Source organism: Bombina bombina, chromosome 3, assembly GCF_027579735.1.
Source record: "Bombina bombina isolate aBomBom1 chromosome 3, aBomBom1.pri, whole genome shotgun sequence".
Classification (NCBI taxonomy): Eukaryota; Metazoa; Chordata; class Amphibia; order Anura; family Bombinatoridae; genus Bombina; species Bombina bombina.
The window spans coordinates 627519024-627544171 of record NC_069501.1 but is presented as its reverse complement, the minus strand read 5'-3'; the positions used below and the strand labels follow the sequence as shown (position 1 = coordinate 627544171).

Below are 25148 nucleotides of genomic sequence, written 5' to 3'. Positions count from 1 at the left end.
ACCATTTTTATGTTTTTGCATTGGTAGAAAGATTCATCGGGCAGTTGTCTGTTTGATTTTTTTTTTTTTTTTTTGCCTGTTTAAATTTCTTTTAAGTGCATTAAAACAAATATTATTGGTGTTGTGGATTTAATTTCTCAGTGAAAAAAGATGTTTTTAAATCCCTCCCTTTATGTTATTACTCGTGGACTCCACAGCTTGGGTATTGGTTCCCAAGAGTAATGGATTGTGGACTCTCACCACCTGTATGAAAGAAAACAGAATTTATGCTTATTTAAAGTAATTTCTTTCATGGTGGTGAGAGTCTTCTAGACCCCACCCTTTTGCTTTTATGTTTTTTTCTTTTTGACTTCAGCACATCTTTTCTCCTGTTAAGTGTAGTCAGTCCACGGGTCATCATTACTTATGGGATATTAACTCCTCCCCAACAGGAAGTGCAAGAGGATCACCCAAGCAGAGCTGCTATATAGCTCCTCCCCTCTACGTCACACCCAGTCATTCTCTTGCACCCAACTAATAGATAGGATGTGTGAGAGGACTGTGGTGATTAAACTTAGTTTTTTATATCTTCAATCAAAAGTTTGTTATTTTAAAACGGCACCGGAGTGTGTTTCCTTCTCAGGCAGAATTTGAAGAAGAATCTACCTGAGTTTTTGTATATGATCTTAGCGGACGTAACTAAGATCCGTTTGCTGTTCTCGGCCATTCTGAGGAGTAAGGTAACTTCAGATCAGGGGACAGCGGGCAGGTTCACCTGCAAAGAGGTATGTTGCAGTATATTATTTTCTAAGGAATGGAATTGACTGAGAAAATACTGCTAATACCGATATAATGTAAGTACAGCCTTAAATGCAGTAGTAGCAACTGGTATCAGGCTGATATGTATATATGTTTACACTTAAGTATTTCTGGGGAATGGCACTTCACTGGGAAAATACTGTATGCATATAACTTTTAGCCTAACTTGCAGTGTGAGCGACTAGCAGCAGGCTTTTTAATGACATTTCATATATTAGATTTTAAACGTTTACTGGCATGTTAAATCGTTTAATTATCTGAGGTACTTGGTGAAAATTGTTTTGGGCTTTATTTTCCACATGGCTGTCGTTTGTTTTAAATTAAAACAGTTTACTGAGCTTCCCTCACTGTTGTAGTGTGAGTGGGAGGGGCCTATTTTGGCGCTTTTACTACGCATCAGAAATTCAGTCACAGTCTGTCTTTTTCTCCCTGCATGATCCAGGACGTCTCCACAGAGCTCAGGGGTCTTCAAAACTAGTTTTGAGGGAGGTAATCACTCACAGCAGACCTGTGAGACTGTGCTTGACTGTGATAAAAACGCTTATATTGTCAATTGTTATACGTTTTTTTCTGATATTAAGGGTTAATCATCCATTGCTAATGAGTGCAATCCTTTGCTAAATTTGGTTTCTATAACTAATCCGGTTCATTGTTATTCAACTGTGACAGTTTTCTTGTGTGCTTCTTAAAGGCACAGTAACGTTTTTACATATTGCTTGTAAATTTAGTTGAAAAGTATTTCCAAGCTTGCTAGTCTAATTGCTAGTTTGTTTAAACATGTCTGACACAGAGGAATCTCTTTGTGCAATATGTTCAAAAGCCAAGGTGGAGCCCAATAGAAATTTATGTACTAATTGCATTGATGCTACTTTAAATAAAAGTCAATCTGTACATGTTAAGCAACATTCACCAGACAATGAGGGGGAAGTTATGCCGACTAACTTGCCTCTCGTGTCAGCACCTGCATCTCCCGCTCAGGAGGTGCGTGATATTGTAACGCCAAGTACATCAGGGCGGCCATTACAAATCACTTTACAAGACATGGCTAATGTTATGACTGAAGTTTTGTCTAAATTGCCAGAACTTAGAAACGAGATCACTCTGGGATGAGAACAGAGTATACTGATAATACTAGGGCCATGTCTGATACTGCGTCACAATTTGCAGAGCATGAGGACGGAGAGCTTCATTCTGCGGGTGACGGATCTGATCCAAATAAATTGGATTCAGACATTTCAAATTTTAAGTTTAAGCTGGAAAACCTCCGTGTATTGCTAGGGGAGGTGTTAGCGGCTCTGAATGATTGTAACACAGTTGCAATCCCAGAGAAAATGTGTAGGTTGGATAAATATTTTGCGGTACCGACGAGTACTGACGTTTTTCCTATACCTAAGAGACTTACTGAAATTATTACTAAGGAGTGGGACAGACCCGGTGTGCCTTTCTCACCCCCTCCTATATTCAGAAAAATGTTTCCAATAGACGCCACCACACGGGACGTATGGCAAACGGTCCCTAGGGTGGAGGGAGCAGTTTCTACTTTAGCTAAGCGTACCACTATCCCGGTGGAGGATAGCTGTGCCTTTTCAGATCCAATGGATAAAAAGTTAGAGGGTTACCTTAAGAAAATGTTTGTTCAACAAGGTTTTATATTACAACCCCTTGCATGCATTGCGCCTGTCACGGCTGCGGCAGCATTTTGGTTTGAGTCTCTGGAAGAGACCCTTGACTCAGCGACATTAGATGAGATTACACTTAAGCTTAAAACCCTTAAGCTAGCTAATTCATTTATTTCTGATGCCGTAGTACATTTAACTAAACTTACGGCTAAGAATTCCGGATTCGCCATTCAGGCACGCAGAGCGCTGTGGCTAAAATCCTGGTCAGCTGATGTAACTTCTAAATCGAAACTACTTAACATACCTTTCAAGGGGCAGACTTTATTCGGGCCCGGTTTGAAAGAAATTATCGCTGATATTACGGGAGGTAAAGGCCATGCCCTGCCTCAAGACAGAGCCAAACCCAGGGCTAGACAGTCTAATTTTTGTGCCTTTCGTAACTTCAAGGCAGGAGTAGCTTCAACTTCCTCTGCTCCAAAACAGGAAGGAGCTGTTGATCGCTACAGACAAGGCTGGAAACCTAACCAGGCCTGGAACAAGGGCAAGCAGGCCAGAAAACCTGCTGCTGCCCCTAAGACAGCATGAAGTGAGGGCCCCCGATCCGGTAACGGATCTAGTGGGGGGCAGACTCTCTCTCTTCGCCCAGGCTTGGGCAACAGATGTCCAGGATCCCTGGGCGTTGGAGATCATATCTCAGGGATATCTTCTGGACTTCAAAGCTTCTCCTCCACAAGGGAGATTTCACCTTTCAAGGTTGTCAACAAACCAGATAAAGAAAGAGGCGTTTCTACGCTGTGCACAAGACCTTTTACTAATGGGAGTGATCCATCCAGTTCCGCGGTCGGAACACGGACAAGGTTTTTACTCAAATCTGTTTGTGGTTCCCAAAAAAGAGGGAACCTTCAGACCAATATTGGATCTAAAGATCCTAAACAAATTCCTAAGAGTTCCATCATTCAAGATGGAAACTATTCGGACAATCTTACCCATGATCCAAAGAGGTCAGTACATGACCACAGTGGATTTAAAGGATGCTTACCTTCACATACCGATTCACAGAGAACATTACCGGTATCTAAGGTTTGCCTTCCTAGACAAGCATTACCAGTTTGTAGCTCTCCCCTTCGGGTTGGCTACGGCTCCAAGAATCTTTACAAAGGTTCTGGGCTCTCTTCTGGCGGTACTAAGACCGCGAGGAATTTCGGTAGCTCCGTACCTAGACGACATTCTGATACAAGCGTCAAGCTTTCAAACTGCCAAGTCTCATACAGAGTTAGTACTGGCATTTCTAAGGTCGCATGGGTGGAAAGTAAACGAGGAGAAGAGTTCTCTCTTACCACTCACAAGAGTTCCCTTCTTGGGGACTCTTATAGATTCTGTAGAAATGAAAATTTACCTGACAGAGGACAGGTTAACAAAGCTTCTAAATGCTTGCCGTGCCCTTCATTCCATTCAACACCCGTCAGTGGCTCAATGCATGGAGGTAATCGGCTTAATGGTAGCGGCAATGGACATAGTTCCTTTTGCACGCCTGCACCTCAGACCGCTGCAATTGTGCATGCTAAGTCAGTGGAATGGGGATTACTCAGATTTGTCTCCTACGCTGAATCTGGATCAGGAGACCAGAGATTCTCTTCTATGGTGGCTTTCTCGGCCACATCTGTCCAGGGGGATGCCCTTCAGCAGGCCAGACTGGACAATTGTAACTACAGACGCCAGCCTACTAGGTTGGGGCGCTGTCTGGAATTCCCTGAAGGCTCAGGGATCATGGACTCAGGAGAGTCTCCTTCCAATAAACATTCTGGAATTGAGAGCAGTTCTCAATGCCCTTCTGGCTTGGCCTCAGTTAGCAACTCTGAGGTTCATCAGGTTTCAGTCGGACAACATCACGACTGTGGCTTACATCAACCATCAGGGAGGGACAAGAAGTTCCTTAGCGATGATGGAAGTATCAAAGATAATTCGCTGGGCAGAGTCTCACTCTTGCCACCTGTCAGCGATCCACATCCCAGGAGTGGACAACTGGGAGGCGGATTTCCTAAGTCGCCAGACTTTTCATCCGGGGGAGTGGGAACTTCATCCGGAGGTCTTTGCCCAAATACTTCGACGTTGGGGCAAACCAGATATGGATCTCATGGCGTCTCGCCGGAACGCCAAGCTTCCTCGTTACGGGTCCAGGTCCAGGGACCCGGGAGCGGTCCTGATAGATGCCTTGACAGCACCTTGGACCTTCAGGATGGCTTATGTGTTTCCACCCTTCCCGATGCTTCCTCGTTTGATTGCCAGGATCAAACAGGAGAAAGCATCAGTGATTCTAATAGCGCCTGCGTGGCCACGCAGGACCTGGTATGCAGATCTAGTGGACATGTCATCCTGTCCACCTTGGTCTCTGCCTCTGAGACAGGACCTTCTAATTCAGGGTCCTTTCAAACATCAAAATTTCTCTGAAGCTGACTGCATGGAAATTGAACGCTTAATTTTATCAAAGCGTGGATTTTCGGAGCCAGTAATTGATACCTTAATACAGGCTAGGAAACCTGTTACCAGGAAGATTTACCATAAGATATGGCGTAAATACTTACACTGGTGCGAATCCAAGGGTTACTCATGGAGTAAGGTTAGGATTCCTAGGATATTGTCTTTTCTACAAGAAGGTTTAGAAAAGGGTTTATCTGCAAGTTCTTTAAAGGGACAGATCTCAGCTCTGTCCATCCTTCTACACAAACGTCTGTCAGAAGTTCCAGACGTTCAGGCCTTTTGTCAGGCTTTGGCTAGAATTAAGCCTGTGTTTAAGACTGTAGCTCCACCGTGGAGCTTAAACTTAGTTCTTAACGTTTTACAGGGTGTTCCGTTTGAACCCCTTCACTCCATTGATATCAAGCTGTTATCTTGGAAAGTTCTGTTTTTAATGGCTATTTCCTCGGCTCGTAGAGTCTCTGAATTATCAGCCTTACATTGTGATTCTCCGTATCTGATTTTTCATTCAGATAAGGTAGTTCTGCGTACTAAACCTGGGTTCTTACCTAAGGTAGTCACTAACAAGAATATCAATCAAGAGATTGTTGTTCCATCATTGTGTCCTAACCCTTCTTCAAAGAAGGAACGACTTCTGCACAATCTAGATGTAGTCCGTGCCCTGAAATTTTATTTACAGGCAACTAAAGATTTTCGACAAACTTCTTCTCTGTTTGTCGTTTATTCTGGACAGAGGAGAGGTCAAAAGCATCTGCTACCTCTCTATCCTTTTGGCTTCGTAGCATAATACGCTTAGCCTATGAGACTGCTGGACAGCAACCTCCTGAGAGGATTACAGCTCATTCTACTAGAGCTGTGGCTTCCACTTGGGCCTTTAAGAACGAGGCCTCTGTTGAACAGATTTGCAAGGCTGCAACTTGGTCTTCTCTTCATACTTTTTCCAAATTTTACAAATTTGACACTTTTGCTTCTTCGGAGGCTGTTTTTGGGAGAAAGGTTCTTCAGGCAGTGGTTCCTTCCGTATAGAGATCCTGCCTGTCCCTCCCGTCATCCGTGTACTTAGCTTTGGTATTGGTATCCCATAAGTAATGATGACCCGTGGACTGACTACACTTAACAGGAGAAAACATAATTTATGCTTACCTGATAAATTCCTTTCTCCTGTAGTGTAGTCAGTCCACGGCCTGCCCTGTTTTTTAAGGCAGGTCTAAATTTTTAAATTATACTCCAGTCACCACTGCACCCTATAGTTTCTCCTTTCTCGTTTGGTTCTCGGTCGAATGACTGGGTGTGACGTAGAGGGGAGGAGCTATATAGCAGCTCTGCTTGGGTGATCCTCTTGCACTTCCTGTTGGGGAGGAGTTAATATCCCATAAGTAATGATGACCCGTGGACTGACTACACTACAGGAGAAAGAAATTTATCAGGTAAGCATAAATTATGTTTTTTTTTTTTTTGTTTTTTTTTTCCATGCTCCTTTTATGGCTCCTATTCCTTTTTCTTACCTCACTTGTTTGGTTACATGTTAGACTAAGGTATGTGTGAGGTAGGAGAGGTTTTATAGAGTTCTTGGGGTTTGGCAATCTTTGCCTCCTCCTAGTGGTGGAGTAGAGTAATTCCCAAGAGTAATGGATTGTGGACTCACGCCATAATGAGACATGATTTTATCAGGTAAGCAAAAATTATGTATTTCATATCCCTTTTGAAGGATAGACACAGAGAAATACTCATCTGGAAAAAGAAAATTATTAACAGAGAGAAAAGTTAACCTCTCACAACCTATAATCATGAGTTCCTCATAACACCATTAGATAAGACTCAAAAGGGAGGTGGCAAACAAGACGCTCCCAGTTGCGTATCCCCCTTGATGTGATACCTTTTTCATCTTTACCATCCACATAGTGGTTTTGTTCTCAAGATTAGTACCAGAACTCTCAACCCTACTTTATACACCCCCTCTCTGGCAGTACAGTCATTCAATTGCTTTTGTATGGGTATGGCTTTGGCAGCCCTTAGATTTGCAGGTACCTCCCCCAAAAAGGCTCGTATTTTGTCTTTGGAATTTGCACCATACTGTATTACAGGTGTTTCTGGGATGCACAGTTTTTTTTTCACATGCAATAAACCTGTGCTACTTGCTGTTGATTAGCTAACGGGATCTTGGTCCTCCATTTGAATAGTACACTTGCTCCTTGTTAAAGGGACACTGAACCAAAATGTTCCTTTCATGATTCAGATAGAGCATGCGATTTTAAGCAATTTTCTAATTTACTCCTATTATCAAATTTTCTTCATTCTCTTGGTATGTTTATTTTAAAAGCAAGAATGTAAGTTTAGATGCCGGCCCATTTTTGGTGGACAACCTAGGTTGTCCTTGCTGATTGGACAGCACCGATAAACAAGTGCTGTCCATGGTGCTGAACCAAATAGTTGCTGGCTCCTTAGCTTAGATGCCTTCTTTTTCAAATAAAGATAGCAAGAGAACGAAGAAAAAATGATAATAAAAGTAAATTAGAAAGTTGCTTAAAATTGCATGCTCTGTCTAAATCATGAAAGAGAAAAAAATTTGGTTCATTATCCCTTTAAAGGGACACTAAACTCAAAATTAAACTTATGATTCAAATAGAGCAGTTTACTTTGATTATACATTTTTACACCTTTTGGAGGCACTAACTCCTACTGAGAAAGTTCATAGGGTATACGTATACTAGTCTGTGGTTGGATGATGGATGTCACATGATATACAGGCAAATGGGGAAAACCTAAATTTTGTCAAAAAACAAATCTGCTTATTTGAAAGTGTTATTACAAAATCTTTTCATTATGCACCTGTTAATTATGCACTTCTACTGTGTTTAGTGGTCCTTTAAGGTTGTTATGGGGTTGCCTAACTGCATCCCCCATTTTCTCCAATGTGGGACCTATCTGCTGAGCCTTCTGAGAACCCTGTCTGTTGTAATACCAGTGTACTGTATGTGCTGGATGAGATTGTGGTGCTGTATGAGTACACTTCTCTTTATGTCTACCCTTTGGATCCTCAGTCAGTCCTTGTCCCCTAGTCTGTGCAGTCCGCTTATAGGTTACTACTAAGATTTCTGGAGTCTCTGTCACCCACACTTGTGCATAATCAATCTGGGGTACCCTCAAATAGTATAATATACCCTTCTCCCCCACACACTCTGGGTACTGGGGCACTGCTGCTTCTGGCACAGATTAATCCACACTCTCCCTCTGCCCCTCTCCCTTTGCTCCTTCTCATCTTTACTTGGGGTTTGGGATCATTCTGGCTCTGGTACAGATAAGCACATCTCTTCCTTCTGCCCCTTTACACACTCTACTGGGGGAATATTCTGGTCCTGTCACACAACATCCATCTGTCCTTCCTTCCAGTCATTATTTTTCTTTTACATCCTCTACAGGGTACTCTACTGGTTCTGGTACAGACTGGTACTCCTCATCCATCTGCCAGTCATTCTCTTCCCTTACATTTTCGCTCAATACTACAGACTCCACTAGCTCAGAGACACACACCATCCATCTGTCCTATCTCCCAGTCATTCTTTCCCTGTACATTGTTACTTAGTACTGCGTACCCCACTCGATCTGACACCAACTTATTCTTTCTGTCATTTGGTTCCCTCTCCCAATCATACAGTCCGCTGACATTTTGACATCTCAGCACAGACACCCTCAGTTCAGGCACAGCATTGTGCACACATCTAATCTAATTAGGTCACAGGTATGATTGTCGGGCACATATAGTGATAAGAACCTGTCCAGATCAGTACCCAGTAATACATTATTAGGAATATGGTCAGATACCCCCACATTTCTTAGAACTCTCCCTGTTACCCAATCAAGATATAACCACTAAAGTCCCGCCAGGGATAATGTCCTTAGATCTCACAGTCCTAGACATACAAGAGTTACATCTACCCCAGTGTTACCGTGTGCCTCACAGCGACTGTTTGTAGATTTTCATTGTCGTTTGCATCTGACCTGGTGCCAAACAAAACAGACACTGGTACTTCTGAGGTATGACTTTCTTCAGCTGTGCCAATTTCTTTTTCTCTGGGCAAGTGGGACTAATGTGCCCCAATTTTGTTGCACACACAACACCTGTCCAGAAGTGGTACTAGCTCCCCCTCACCCTGAGGAAGCTGAAGCAAAAAATGGTACACCAGGCTTGGTGATGGGAGATTGTGGAGCAACACCTTTCCAGTTGTATGACACCTTAGCAAAGGCTCTTCTCCTATTGGCTGGTGATCTGTTAGCTATATAAAAATCGTCCAACTCACGCGTTTCCAAAGCTGTTTTGGGCTTTTGATCCAGCACCCACTCATTCAGTTCTGCTGGGAACGACTGCATGGACTGTTCCTTGACCATCAGGTCCTCCATAGTGATAATCTCTAGACCTCTGAGCCACTGCCGAAATGCTGTTTTCAGGTTTACCACAACTGCAGTGAATCTGTATGAGGTTCCCCTCTGCAGAGTCCAGAATTTCTTCCTGTAAACCTCAGGAGTGAGGTCATACCTCCTCTGCAGTGTAGAATTAATTGCATCATAGTCCTGATCAAACTCTGGAAGTAGTTCTGCAAAAGCCTCCAGTACAGGGCCTTTCAGGCGAGGGGTGAGATAATTTGCCCACTGGTCCCTTGGCAGCTGATACTGTCTGCAAGTCTTTTCAAAGCTGTGCAGGAATACATCCAGATCCTTATCTTTATCTAGGGTAGGGAAATTCTCTGCACGCAGTCCGAGTACAAAGGGCACGCAGTCCGAATACAAAGGAGTCTCTAGATTCACTAATAACAGGCAGTGGCTTTCTCCAACTGTGCAATACCTAGCTGGTACTCTCAGCTTGACTCTTTGCTGCTTCCCCCTCGGCCTGATGTTCAGCAGTTTGTCTCTTTGCTGCCAGTGCCTTCCTCTCAGCCTGAAGTTCTGCTGCTTCTCTAGCAACTTGCTGTTTTTGGTACTTTAATATCAGTTGTGTATGCAAACTTGGATCCGCTGAGCCTTCATGTTTTAGAAAAGTTTGCAAGTAACATTCCAAGGGATCTCCAGAGCTTGATAAATCTTGGCCCACAGCTGCATGTGCCTCTCCAGAAGCAGAGCCTCTCTCATCTGTGTGTGAGGCTTCACTGGGTTGCTCTGCATGGCATGTGTCATAATCCATCAAGGTTTGGATGAGTCCCTCTTTAGTTTTCCCTAGGATGCTATACCGTTGTCCTGGCACAAAAGGTGTAGAGTTTCCTTGGACCTCTTCTGGTATGCATCCATAGTAAACAAATAAAATAGGAAAGAAAAAACAGAAAAAAGGGAGGGGAACTGTTTGCAATGTGTGGCTATATAATGCACTGAGTTGTAGCCTTTTGAAATTGTGAGATTCACAATTTCTTTTAATACTTGGATTTCCACATTATCAAATCCATAAATTACTAAAATCTAATAACAAAAATATCACCACCACCAGTTTGTGATGCATACAGTTTAACCAACCCGGCAAAAGTTTGTCACAGAGAGGGTTTTTTCCACCTTAGTCATTTTGGCACAGTCTAACCCCTCCATGCAAACCTATGACTTGGTTCAGTGGCTACAAGGTTTAACAATCACTCTGTAGTCTGTACTAGACCTAGAAAAATGCCCAAGCTCCCCTTTAATGCCACCCACACTAAACTGTTTCCACCATTTTAAGATTATTCTTTATAGGAAATTCTAAGGAAAAACCCAGACTATCAGTTTAAAAATTCCAAAACACAATTTGGCAAAAATTGACATAGAAAAACACAATAATATTACTAGTCTCTTTGGTAACGCGGTTCAAATATTAAACCAAGGCAAAAACTTAATAAAAGAAAATTTATTATGAACAAAAAGAGTCACTACATTTATATAAAAAATGAATTAAACACAAATGCACATAAAAGAAAAACAGTTGTTAAATATAACCAAATGTATAACTTCACCAGAATAGCCTCCGTTCCAGGGGAGATGGCAGAAATATGGTCACACTGTTGACCGATGCCTCCCATGTAGAATGACAACATTATTTTGCTGAAATCACAATTAAATACATTTCGGTCATGTTATAACTTAGGTCACTTTCTTTGCTGTGGCCAATTAGGGACAGAAGATAACTGTTCTGCACTTCCATTTCTAACTAGAAACTGAAAAACTCACAATTTCAGAATGGAGTTACAGGAAGAGGGGATAAAATAAATAGTGAAGGTGTATTGTAGAGGTTTATATATATATATATATATATATATATATATATATATATATATATATATATATATATATATATATATATATATATATATGTGTGTATGTATATGTGTATGTATATGTGTGTGTATGTATGTATATATATATATATATATATATATATATATATATATACATATACATACATACACATTCAATTTACACCGTTTCAGAATAACATTTTTTTTTCTAGTCATGTGACTGCTATTGAAAAGCATTGAGAAGCAGCGCATTTATTAAAATAGCCAGTAGGTGGAGCTGTCCACTTGTGTTGCGGCCAAGCAAGCTGAAATTAATCAGTTTAACCAGACCTGAGCTATCAAGCAGATTTCAAAGAAACAAGATCTCCCTGTCTATAAATCAGTCCAGATTGGAATGCATAGAAAGAACTGTTTGCAGAAAAATGCAAGTGAAGTCTGTGTTGTGTGATTATTTTATTAGGTATTAATGCTGTTTAGCAAATGTTTTTGTTCATTTAACTTAGTTTAATTATATATTATGTGTTGTGTGATTATTTTATTAGGTTTATAATGCTGTTTAGGTGTTACTTATGACAATTTTGAGAGGGGCCTGGAACCTATCTCCCTCACTTCCCATTGATTTACATTATAAACTGGGTTTCAATTTACAACGTTTCTATTTACAACCATTTCTTCTGGAACCTAACCCTGGTTATATATACACACACACATGATATAAAAAGTCTACACACCCCTGTTAAAATGTCAGGTTTCTGTGATGTAAACAAATGAGACAAAGATAAATAATTTCAGAACTTTTTCCACCTTTAATGTGACCTATAAACTGTACAACTCAATTGAAAAACAAACTGAAATCTTTTAGGTAAAGGGAAATAAAAATAAAAAAATAAAATAATATGGTTGCATAAGTGTGAACAGCCTTTTTTTTTTTTTTTTCTGTATTTATTTTTTATTGAAGGGCATACAAAGAAACATAACAGTCTGTTACCAATTATTACAGAGTGTTCTCATCACCAAAAAAGAAAAAAAAAAAAAAAAAAAAAATTGACAGATTCATACATCAAATATTGCAGAGCACATCGGTATACAAAAGTTCCAGCACTTATTTTATGTGATATTATAACAAAGCTTAATTTGTATGATATATAACATTTCTATATCTATACAACATCTTTTATGCCCACCGTGTGTGCTGGGGTGACTCCTGTTATATTTTACCAGGTTTAGTTAACATTTTATGTAGTTATATGCCCTCCAGTTATCAGTTAACACATGACCTAACTTAATATTATGAGAGTCTTGCTGAGTTAAGAAAGAAGAAAGGAGAGAAACAAAGGAGGAGAAAAGAAAAGAAAAGGGGGAAGAGGGGAAAAGAAAAAAAAAAAAAAAAAGAGGGGGAGGGAAGGGAAATCGCAACTGGTTAGTTTTTATATATTATGCCTGTATTTTTGAATAAAAACTAACCATTTTTTTTCAAAGCTGAGTTGTTGCTGGGGTCCATTGTTAAAATTGTCCGTCTGTTCTATTATATATTGGGAATGGAGTAGATGTGTAAGATTGTTAAGTGTGGGTGGACGCGTTGCTTGCCAGTTTTTTAATATAAGATATCTGGCGCCCAATATTACAGTATTGATAAAATTATTATTGCGCATCTCGTGAGTGGTGTTTGTTAGAAGGAAGAATATATTGGCTTGTGATAATGTAATTTGTGCGTGAAATAGTTGATTCAACCAAAACTGTATCCGTTTCCAAAATTGCAAGATTTTTGGGCATGACCAAAACATGTGGACCAGATCGGCCACCACGGATCTACATCTTGGGCATAACTTTGACGTTTGACCATACCATTTATTTATATCTGCGGGAGTTATGTAGAAGCGATTTAAAATTTTAAATTGTGATTCGCGCCATGACGCCGATAGAGTAGCATGCTCCGCCACTATTGTACTGTGTTTCAGCTGTTCGATATCTATTGTGGGAATATCACTTAGCCATTTAGCCTGGATTCTTACCAGGTTGGCTTCACCTTTCTGTACTAATATCATTCTATACCAGTAACTGATAGAGTGCTTTCCTGCTTTGTATAAGGAAAGGCCCATTCTTATGCCAGGATGAAGCCAGTGACCCGTTTGATTTTGGACTAGTTCATTATACCAATGTCGCACTTGCAAGTACGCATAAAAATCTCTATTCAGAAGTTGGAACTTGGCTTTAAGAAAGCTAAAAGTATGTATGATCGTGGTCTCAGTATCACGAAGATGAATTAAGTGAGTGAGACCTTGTGTTGCCCATCTTTTAAATACTCTATTACTTAATCCAGGACTGAAGCATGGATTCTTGGCAATAGGTACTAGCTCAGAGATTTGGGGGTTGTCGTTCATGCATAAACGAATGTATTGCCATGCTTTGATGACATTTACTATGGTACATTTAGTCTTGAGCTTAGCTGGGAGTGCTTTAATAGGACAGTGTAATAGCGCAATTAAGGAATAAGGGGAGGTTAGTTTTTGTTCAACTTCTAGTGAAGCAATATAAGATCTTTCCGTGATCCAGTCCATGGCGACCTTAGCCAAACAGATATTGTTATAGAGTTCGAATATGGGGAATGATAGTCCACCATATTGTCTAAGATGAGCCAATTTGTCGAGTGCGACCCTGTTCTTACCCATGCCCCATAAAAAGGTCCTAATTCGTTTGTCCAGAAGCTTGATATCTTTTTTTGCTAATATAAGGGGTGTATTCTGCATGGTATATAGTAGTTTGGGTAATATGGTCATCTTGATTAGGTTAATTTTAGCCGTTAGTGAGAGGGGAATTTTCGTCCAGTTCAACAGATCTGCTTCAATTTTGTTTAGAAGTGGTGCGAAGTTTTGTTCGTACCATTCTAATGGATTTCTACTAATTTTAATACCAAGATATGTAATGTAGTGTTCTGCAACATTAAATGGAGGCGTATAATTTATTTGCGGGTTTGGATTTAGCCAAAGTAGGTCAGACTTATTAATATTAATTTTGTAGCCTGAGAACGAACCAAATACTTCGATAGTCTTTAATATATGGGGAATCTCGGCTTGGGGATCTTTGAGAAAAATTAATACGTCGTCTGCGTAAAGCAGGATTTTGAAAGCTTTATCGCCTATGTTAAGCCCTTCTAGTTGAGTTTTTAGCATTAATGCTAAAGGTTCTAGTGCCAAATTGAATAATAGTGGTGAAATTGGACACCCTTGACGGGTACCTGTCTTGATATCAAAAGAATCTGTGAGTGAGCCGTTTACCAATAACATTGATGAAGCATTTGAATATAATGCCCTAATACAAGTGGGGAAGTTCCCTATAAATCCAAACTGTTTCATGGCATAGAATAAGTGGTCCCAGGTAATCGAATCAAATGCTTTTCGGGCATCGAGAGAGAGGATAGCTGGGTCGGCCTGTTGGTGGGTTTTATTTGCGTGTAGGAAGTCAATTAGCAAAAAAATTTTCCTAATACTGGCCATTGAATTCCGCTGTGCCATGAAGCCGACCTGGTCCACATGTATTAGGGCTCCAAGAATGGGTTTTAATCTCTGTGCCAGAATTGCAGTGAAAATTTTGTAATCGACATTTAGGAGTGATATGGGGCGGTATGAATCAGCTATTTCTGGGTCTTTTCCCTTTTTTGGGATTAGTATGATTTTTGATGCAGTAAAATATTTAGAAGGTGTCTTGCCCTTGCCTAGATAATCATTGAACAGATTCGTTAGTGCTGTTGCAACCTCATCTTTCAGTATTTTATACATTTCGGCCGGGAGTAAGTCAGGGCCGGCAGCTTTCCCCAGTCTAAGTCTGTCTATAGCTTGTGTTACTTCGGTGTTAGTTATGATTTGATTAAGCTTTTCTGCAACTTGTCGGGGTAGAACTGGGACCTGGATATTTCCCCAGAACTTCTCTTTGTTCTGAATATCTATATATGGGTCAGCGTATAATCTCTTAAAAAATTCATGGAATCCGGTCTTAATATCCTCTGACTCAGTTAATCTTTTCTCCCCAATCTTAATGGCTTTTATAGGTTTATGTGCTTGGTGTATCTTGACACAATTTGCCAGTAGTTTCCCAACTTTACTACCGAATCTGTAAAACTTGGCCCTTTGTTGATTTTCTTGTGTCATAGCTTTCTTAAGTGATGTTGTATCCCATTCTAATTTGGCTTTACAATATTTCTGCCAATGTAGTTGGTTAGGGTCGGTAATGTACAAATTGTAGGTGTTTCTAAGATGATTTGATAGCTCTCTCTCTCTTAAGCGTGTTTTGGCCCTGATCCTGCATGTATATTTTTTAATCTCACCCCTGATTACTGCTTTAGCTGTTTCCCAGTAAGTTTCCGATTTGTGGTTATATGTACTGTTCTGTAATTTATATTCTCGCCACACCGCTTGAATGTGTTTTTGAAACTCCTTATTGCTGGATAGATAGCGGGGAAAGGTATATCCACCTGCGGGTTCAAAGGAGGTGTTGCTGTGCTTAATTTCTAAAAATATGGGGGCGTGGTCAGAAATGATAATGTCGCCTATCTGCGCGTTCATGCAGTTCCCGAGCACCCTGACTGAACCCAGAAAAAAATCAATTCGTGAGAATGTTTTATGATGTTTAGCTTCACATGTGTAAGCTCTTATATTAGGGTTCTTGTGACGCCAGATATCTTGTAATTGGAGTGTATTGCAAAAAGTTCGTAATATTCTAGATATTTTCTGAGGAGTTCTAATTGGTTTTGTGTTGTTAGTGTTCAGACGGTCTATATTGGTTGCTGCAAGGTTAAAGTCCCCTGCAACTATCATGATAGTGTCCATGTAATAGAACAATTTAGCCTTCAATTTTACCCAGAACAACTCGTCATAGTTATTGGGGCCGTATACATTGCATATCGTATAAACGATTGAAGCGATTTTTATTCTCATAATAATATATCGCTTCCCAGGGTCTAACTCCTGAGAAATAATTTCATAATCCAGATTTTTCCGGATGAGTATAGCTACTCCACGTTTTCGTGATGCACATGGAGTAGATATGATCTCCTGGACCCAGTTGACTTTTAATTTTTTGTGTTCTTGTTCGGATAAGTGTGTTTCTTGTAGTAAATTAATATCAGCTCTGTGTTTATTTATGTGTGTTAAAATTCTTTTACGTTTGATTGGGTTTGTGATACCGCCCACGTTCCATGACATGACCTTTAAGGTCATTTTAGTCTATTTATGTCATTATCTATAGGCCTCGTGAAAGAAGGGGAGAAAAAAAAAAAAAAAAAAAAAAAAAAAAGGGGGGGGGGGAAAAGGAAGGGGTTAAAAAAAAGAAACCCCCCCCCTTCCTCCTAGTCTCGCTCCCTCATCATATCTAGCTAAGTAAGCTTGCTTATGAGGAGAAAACATGTGTGGGAATCTTGATTTCTTGTTCCCCTTTATCATACGCTGATCCATATATGTAAGCCTATTTGTGATTTGCATGATTCACTCCTGCCTCTATTCCCCAGCCTTTTAACTGATATCCGGCCTATGCTGATCTAAGTAGGCCTTGGCCTCTGTCGGAGTGTTTAGCATAATTGTTTCATTGTTATTTAAAAGCTTAATTTTAGCAGGGTAGATTAGCCTGGCCGAGAGGCCTTGGTTTATTAATGTAGTGCAGTATGGGGCCATTGCCCTCCGTTTGTTAGATGTCTGCAGTGAGTAGTCCTGAAATAGTAAAATTCTATTCTGTTCTATTTCTATGTTTTGCATTTTTCTGTAGGCCCTTAATATGTTGGTTTTATCATGGAAGTTTAGATATTTCACCATGATGGGGCGCTTCTGTATGCTACCTGGCTCAAGTTGTCTAAGACTTCCCATCCGATGGGCTCTCTCTACCTGTATTGGCTGTGTTTGTTGGTTAAGTCCCAGGAGTTGTGGTAATTTTATTGCTGCAAAATGAATAAGATCCTGATACATGGGGCTTTCTGGTAAGCCAATTATTTTTAAATTATTCCTGCGTGATCTATCCTCAAGGTCTTCCAGTTTCTCACTTAGCTCCTTAATTTGAGTGTTGTGCTGTTGACTGATTTGTTCTAGTTTATATGTGGAATCCTCCACATCTGATATTCTGGTTTCTGCGTCTGCTAATCTTGTAGTGAAATTTTTCATTTCAAAAGACAACGTGGAAATCTCCAGTTTAATAGATTCAAACTGTGGGAGTAGCAAATGGGCTACCTGTTTGGATATTTCATCGATATCTGTTTTGTTTATGTTTAAGCTACTTGTGTCTGGTCTTGGTTCAAAATTGGGTTCTAGGCTACTCCTAGGTTTCCGACTGTCTTTTGTCTTGGCTGGCATTGCGTGCACGCTATGTGATAAAAACTTATCCATATATTACTTTATCGACATGTGCCAAAAGTGGTGCGGGAGAGAGGTGAAGAAAGAAAAAAAAAAAAAAAAAAAAAAAAAAAAAGGGGGGGGCGGAAGGGGGTGCAAGTGATAGTGAGAAGGGAGTGGGTGAGGGGGAGAGTGCGTGGAGTGAGTGTACTGGGAAGTGTGAGAACGTGGGGTACGTGAACAGCCTTAAACTAATACTTTATTGAAGCACCTTTTGATTTTATTACAGCACTCAGTATTTTTGGGTATGATTTTTTCAGCATGGCACATCTTGACTTGGCAAGATTTGCCCACTCTTCTTTGCAAAACACTCTAAATTTGTCAGAATGCAAGGGCATCCCCTGTGCACAGCCCTCTTCAGATCACCCCACAGATTTTGAATTGGATTCAGGTCTGGACTCTGGCAGGGCCATCCCAAAACTTTAATCTTCTGATGGAGCCATTCCTTTGTTGATTTGGATGTATGCGTTGGGTCGTTGTCATGCTGAAAGATGAAGTTCCTCTTCATGTTCAGCTTTCTAGCAGAAGCATGAAGGTTTTGTGTCAATATTGTCTGGTATTTAGAACTGTTCATTATTCCCTCTACCTTGACTAAGGCCCAGTTCCATCCAAAGAAAAACAGCCCCAAAGCATAATGCTGCCACCACCATTCTTTACTGTGGGTATGGCGTTCTTTTGGTGATATGCAGTGTTGTTTTTGCGCCAAACATATCTTTTGGAATTATGGCCAAAAAGTTCAACTTTGGTTTCATCAGACCAGAACACCTTTTGCAACATGCTTTTGGGAAACTTCAGATGTGTTTTTGCAAAATTTAGTCGGGCTTGGATGTTTTTTGTTGTAAGAAAAGGCTTCCGTCTTGCCACTCTACCCCATAGCCCAGACATATGAAGAATACGGGCGATTGTTGTCACATGTACTTGCCAGATATTCCTGCAGCTCCTTTAATGTTGCTGTAGGCCTCTTGGCAGCCTCCCAGACCAGTTTTCTTCTCGTCTTTTCATCAATTTTGGATGGACATCCAGTTCTTGGTAATGTCACTGTTGCACCATATTTTCTTTACTTGAAGATGACTATCTTCACTGTTTTCCATGGTATATCTAATGCCTTGGAAATTCTTTTGTACCCTTCTCCTGACTGATACCTTTTAACAATGAGATCCCTCTGATGCTTTAGAAGTTCTCTGCGGACCATGGCTTTTGCTGTAGGGTGCGACTAGCAAAATGTCAGGAAAGACCTACTAGCTGAACTTTATTTGGGGTTAATCAGAGGCACTTTAAATGATGGCAGGTGTATGCTGACTCCTATTTAACATGATTTTGAAAGTGATTGCTTAATTCTGAACACAGCTATATCCCCAGTTATAAGAGGGTGTGCACACTTATGCAACCATATTTTAATTTTTATTTCCCTTTACCTAAAAGATTTCAGTTTGTTTTTCAATTGAGTTGTACAGTTTATAGGTCACATTAAAGGTGGAGAAAGGTCTGAAATGATTTATCTTTGTATCTTTGTCTCATTTTTTTTACATCACAGAAACCTGACATTTTAAAAGGGGTGTGTAGACTTTTTATATCCAATATGTGTGTGTGTGTGTGTATGTATATGTGTGTGTGTGTGTGTATGTGTGTATATATATATATATATATATATATATATATATATATATATATATATATATATATATATATATATATATAATTGGAACAAAGCACTCGCTGGTTTTGAAAAGTGTCCAAACTTAGTTTATTTTCAGTGACGTTTCGGGGTATTCGCCCCTTCATCAGACCTGATGAAGGGGTGAATTCCCCCGAAACATCACTGCAAATAAATATATATATATATATATATATATATATATATATCTTATGTGGCCCCGCTGCTCCGCCCCGTAAAACGTACATGTTTGGATCTGACGCAGGGACTTTCTGGTAACGCAAGCAGTCGCACAGGAGCCAATCTGCGGCGTTGGAGTCATGTTATCACAGTTGCAGGCAATCACTGATTTAATGTGATAGCTGATTGGAATCATCGTCTGTCTGTATTTCCTGGTGGCTCTCTTTCCTCAGAGAGAGAGATTACTACTTCAGAGTGTCCCAATCAGTTATATATATATATATATATATCTCTAATAAAAAATTTTTTTTTTTAAAAACTAACGCTTTCAGTGCTGTTAAGATCAATGTGTCAGATTGAAATGGGCAGGCCCCATATTTGACCTTGTAACTTCCTAAAACCCCACAAAACCTGTCCATGGGGGGGGGGTATTGCTGTAGTTGTACATTGCATAATACAAATATGTGTGTTTCATTGCAGTAAAACCAAAAAGCGAAATATTAATCTAGAAAAACAAAGTAATTAACACAGAGAAAAAGTTAACCCCTCACAACTTAAAATCATGAGGTCTTCATGACACTGTTCAATGCTCTTCATAAACAGATACTGTTTCTTCTCTTTGCAGGTGATATTTCTGCATGGGCTTGGAGATTCAGGGTACGTTTTGGATTTCCATATGTTTGCTACAATATATTTTTTCTAAAAATTGCTTACCCATATATTGCCTGTGTTAGATAGTGGTAAAGTGGGCACTGAAAACTGTTATTTATAAAGCACAAATTTGTTTGATCCGATCCCGGCCTTGAAACCACGTGATCAAATCGACGATTGCATGATTTCATTTTTCAAGCAACTGTTTACATCAGAACTTTGTTCCGAAGCACTTGTCCCAGGCATGAAGGGGTTAAGGTCTTCTTCTCAACTCTGTATGTTTATTTCATAACATCTGATTTTCACAGCAAAAATGTTATCTATGCAAAAAGAAATTCACAGTTTTGAGAACTGCAAAACCAAACATCTGTGATTATCTTCTAGGTAGAAATTGCCCAAAATAATCTTATAGAAACCTCTGGAATTAATTTATCAAAAACATTGCTGCCATGAATTTACAGCCTCATTATACATGATTAAAAATGAATCCTTATTTTAGGATGAATAACCTTTGGCTATAACATATATTAGATAGAAGACTCTCTTTAGATAGATTTTTCATCAAAAAGCATTTGATTAAAAAAAAAAAAAAGTTTCAAAAATGCTTTAATGGACAGAAGGGTTACCGGGAGAACAATGGCAGTTTTTGGGGCCAATATCTGAATAACAATCAGCACAGAAAAAGTAAGGCCCCCAAAACCCTCTAATTGTGCACAAACTGCACAGAAATGTAAAAAATAATATTGATGTTTACTGTCCCTTTAAAGTGATGTCCTTTTATTATATGCCAAATCTGTATTTAAAGGGATAGAAAGGTCAAAATAAATGTACATGGGTGCATTTAAATGTGAAATAGATGCATTTTGCAATATATTTCCATTTGCAAACATGCGTCTAGTAAAAGTTATCAGTGTTTTCCTATGGCATACGCACATATGCTGTTAGGGCCCGTGCACCAGTATTCAAACACCACACTTTCGCCCAGGGTCGGCAGCAGCTTGTATGAGACAAATTAAGTCTTCGCAGAAACAACACACACCACTACTAGATCCCTCAGCAGGCATGGTGATTGAATTCTGGTGCATGGTCCCTCACAGGATATGTGCGTATGCCACAGGAAAACCAGTAATAACTTTTACTAGAAGTATTTTTGATACTGGAAGTATATTGCAAAATACTTCTATTTCAAATTGAAATGCACCGCTGTACATTTCAATCTTGACTGTTCTGTCCCTTAAAACACCTGATTTTATGGTATTCAATCATTAAATATTCTGTCTTTGTGTTCCCTAGACACGGCTGGGCCGAGGCATTATCTGGCATAAGGCTGCCCTACGTTAAATATATTTGTCCTCATGCGTAAGTATTAATATCTTTATCAACAACACACAGTGTATGCTTTTTTCAGTGTGTTGAGTACTACAAAGTATTTGTTAACCTACTTTCTTGGCTCCTTTTTTTTTTTTTTGACTGTTCTCACTTCTTCTCCAGGCCACGCATCCCTGTGACATTGAACATGAAAATGGTGATGCCAGCATGGTGAGTTAGGAGATACAAAACCTAAATAAATACCCTTTTCTGCTAGACAGGATTGTAAAAGCGACATAAAACACTTTACAATGTGCTCCCCTTTAACATGTTCCTTATGGTCCATTTTGCCTACTGGGTGTATTTAATTGTTTACAAACAACTTTCTTTTGTTAGCATTTCAATACATGTACAAGTTACCAAAGACGGAATTCTAAAGTCCAAACTTGTTCTAAAATCCAAACTTGTTCACTAATATTCAGTAATTTTTTATACATTTTATTTATTTTTTATTTTCCCCACCTGTAAGTCACAAAAGTATTTGAAAATGATATAAAACTACCTTTAATTAAATGTATAAGCTGTATTATAACATATAAACATGGCTTAAATTACATAATACTTTGTTGTTTACAGTTGGTTCCATGCTCTCTCCAAACTGTCCCATTTTCAAGATACAAATATTCTGAAATCCAAACCTTTTCTACCTGTACCTAACTATATTACATGTGCTAAGACACCTATAACACAAGCAGGTCTGCTTTACCAGTAGGCTCAGCCCAGTTGTATGTGCGTTTCCTTAAGAGCATTAGGTGATGGTTTTAACGATTATGATTTAAATACAAAAATAAACAAGAAGGAACCATTGTCCATACATATAATACTCTGCAGTTGGTATAAGGAGTAATTTTAGAGCACAAACAAAAATGTTATTTTATCTCTGAAAATGGTTGATTTTTCCAATTCTTAGAATTGGAAGAGTATACTGCAGATTTCACAAGGCTAACACTGCTACATATATTTCCCCAATTTGCCCAGCAGGGTGATTAGATAAAATACCACAAAACAATGCAATTATTACTAACAAAACAACAGTGTAAAGTCTTGTCTATTCAAGTAACCAATCTGGATTGACTCCTTCAAATAAGGCAAGTCGTGGGGTAATTTTGGTCTTGAAAACAATTACATCAAGCAAGTGTTAATCTCTTCGTAAAGCTTTCAAACTCTGCCCTTTAAATGTATTTATTGCAAGACTGCACAATAGTATTGGACTTACAAGGTGTTTTATGTCTCTAATCCTGCAACATTTTAAGTTATAATTCCTGTAGTGCTGTATATGTAGCATTGCCCATTTTGACTGTAACATTATGTTGTACATTTTCAGTAGGATACAAGGTTGGGTGCAAGGTTGGATCTGTATTGTAGTGTATGGATACAAGGTTGGGCCTGTATTGCAGGGTATGGATATAAGGTTGGGCCTGTATTGCAGGGTATGGATACAAGGTTGGGCCTGTATTGCAGGGTATGGATGTGATTTGGTTATTTGCTTTGGGGGGGGATGTAGGTTTTCTAATCAGTTTTACTAATCCCAATCAGTAGATTGTTGTGTTTTTAAATGGCGTTTTCTGGCTTACTCCTTGCTCCTCTCTCTGCAGGTTTGACCTAATGGGTTTAAGTCCTGATGCTCCAGAAGATGAAGCTGGGATCAAGAAAGCAGCAGAGAGCAGTAAGGGAATTAGCTGTGGGTGTTGCCGGGTCAGAGATTATTGGTTATTGCACTGATAACCTCTCATTTTCTCTTACAGTTAAGAGTATTATTGAGCACGAGGTCAAGAACGGGATCCCTGCTAACAGAATTATCCTGGGCGGATTCTCTCAGGTAATGTGTATAACCCTTTCACCACTAACCATCAAATTTTATAGACTGATAACAGAAACAAGGTTTATGCTTATAGCTGTTACCCAATCCAGGTGTCACCATATGTATTTGAAACTTAGAAGCCTGTAAAAGATTGAAAAACCTCTCACTCCCCCCCCCCAATATAGATTTATGTAGACCACCAAAAAAGTATGAGCTAAAAGTAAAGTTTTAGGAACATTAGCTCCCTTGCTCCAGGAGTTTGCCAGCCCCTCGCTTGTTTCCACATTTGAATTTACAAAAAAATTATTCAGTCATGAAATCCAATTATGGCAAAAATATGGAGATAATCACAAAAGTAGAAAACAGTGTTTATTACTTCTGCAACAAATTTTTTTATTAAACAAGAGTGTAGAAGAGGCATGTCCATGCTCTTCGGTACAGAAAACTTATTTGTATTTGAGCAGACATTTGGTTCCATTCTGACCAGAGGTTGATTATGTATTTATTTTTGTGCAGGTGTTAGGTATGTTAAGAATATAACAGTTTTGACGCCCATGTGCAGTAAATTATCTCAGTGTATCGTGTGTGTATCTGGGAGGTTATAACAATATACCATCTACAGATGCACCATATGTATATATCAAATCCAAATAAAATAAGCACTCACAGGCCTTACTCTTATTTATTTATTTATTTATTTTAGTGGAGGATTTTAAACTCACTTTTCGCCTCCCCATAATTTTAATTGTTGTTGAATTTCCCCCAGAAATGAACTTTACCAAGCAGTGATTCAACCTACTCCCAGCTGATGAGTGGCAATAACCACGAAACAGCTGTCCTGGGATTGGTTAGAATCACTGTACTAACCCTAGCTAAGCATAAAAGCTGTGTAATGCAGCAGTGCTATGGCGTAAAGGGAAGTCTGTCTTAAAAAGCAGGCTAAAAGTAAAAAGGTGAGTCATTGTGAACCTCATTTGCATATCTTACCCAGATTCCTTTGCTGCATTGGAAAACAGTGTAGTCAGAGAGTTTCTGGGTTTAAAGCAAGTCTTCTGACTTGTTTAGATTTGTAAATGGTTTACACAATGAGTTATTTTCTCTCTCTCTCTCTATATATATATATCTATCTATCTATATATATATATATATATATATATATATATATATATATATATATATATATATATATATTACAAAAAGGAAACAAGGAACCGCAAAACTCTATGCCAAAGTGGTTTTAATCAAACGAAGAGTATGTAGCACAATAACAGTGTGCAAGGGGTGCTGGATCTGACGCGTTTCGCGCATGCTCACATGCACTTCATCAGAGATCTATATATATATATATATATATATAAAATATACATGCATGTTGGGCAATGGTTGCAGAATGAAAGGCCTGTGTTTTTTTTTTTATTGGTTATATACATATACATATTGTGCGTCTGTAGATGGTTTATTGTTATAACCTCACAGATTGCATATAAGTGTGTGTATGTATATGTATATATATATATATATATGTATATGTATATATATATATATATATATATATATATATAATATATATATATATATATATATATATATATATATATATATATTAATATTATACATACATACATACATACTGTGAATTATTGCACATGTTCAGTAGGGGCTGAAGCCTCAAACTTTGCATATAAGAAGATTGTGCACAATTTGATAATGGAAGTGAATTGGAAAATTGTTTACAATTGCGTGTTCTATCTGTTTAATTTTGACTTTAGTGTTCCTTTAATCTTCCCTGATTTAGATCAAAGGTTTTGTTTAATAAAAACAAACAAACAAAAAATTTAATATAGTTATTTTGAGCTTGTTTAATATATGCTATCAATAAGACACAATCAAAGGGACAGTCAAGTCCAAAAAAAACTTTTGATTTAAATAGCGCATGTAATTTTAAACAACTTTCCAATTTACTTTTATCGCCGATTTTGTTTT

At 38.9% G+C, this 25148-nt stretch overlaps 1 protein-coding gene across 1 annotated transcript in view; it reads left to right on the top strand.

The window, feature by feature from the left end:
• The window catches only part of LYPLA2 (lysophospholipase 2), a 76784-nt gene that overhangs the window by 17723 nt on the left and 33913 nt on the right, over positions 1 to 25148 (top strand). The window contains exons 2-6 of the mRNA XM_053707296.1: positions 19971 to 20002; positions 21290 to 21355; positions 21488 to 21535; positions 22960 to 23030; positions 23110 to 23183. Of these exons, the coding sequence (XP_053563271.1) occupies positions 19971 to 20002; positions 21290 to 21355; positions 21488 to 21535; positions 22960 to 23030; positions 23110 to 23183 (291 nt within the window). The remainder of the gene's footprint in view (positions 1 to 19970; positions 20003 to 21289; positions 21356 to 21487; positions 21536 to 22959; positions 23031 to 23109; positions 23184 to 25148) is intronic.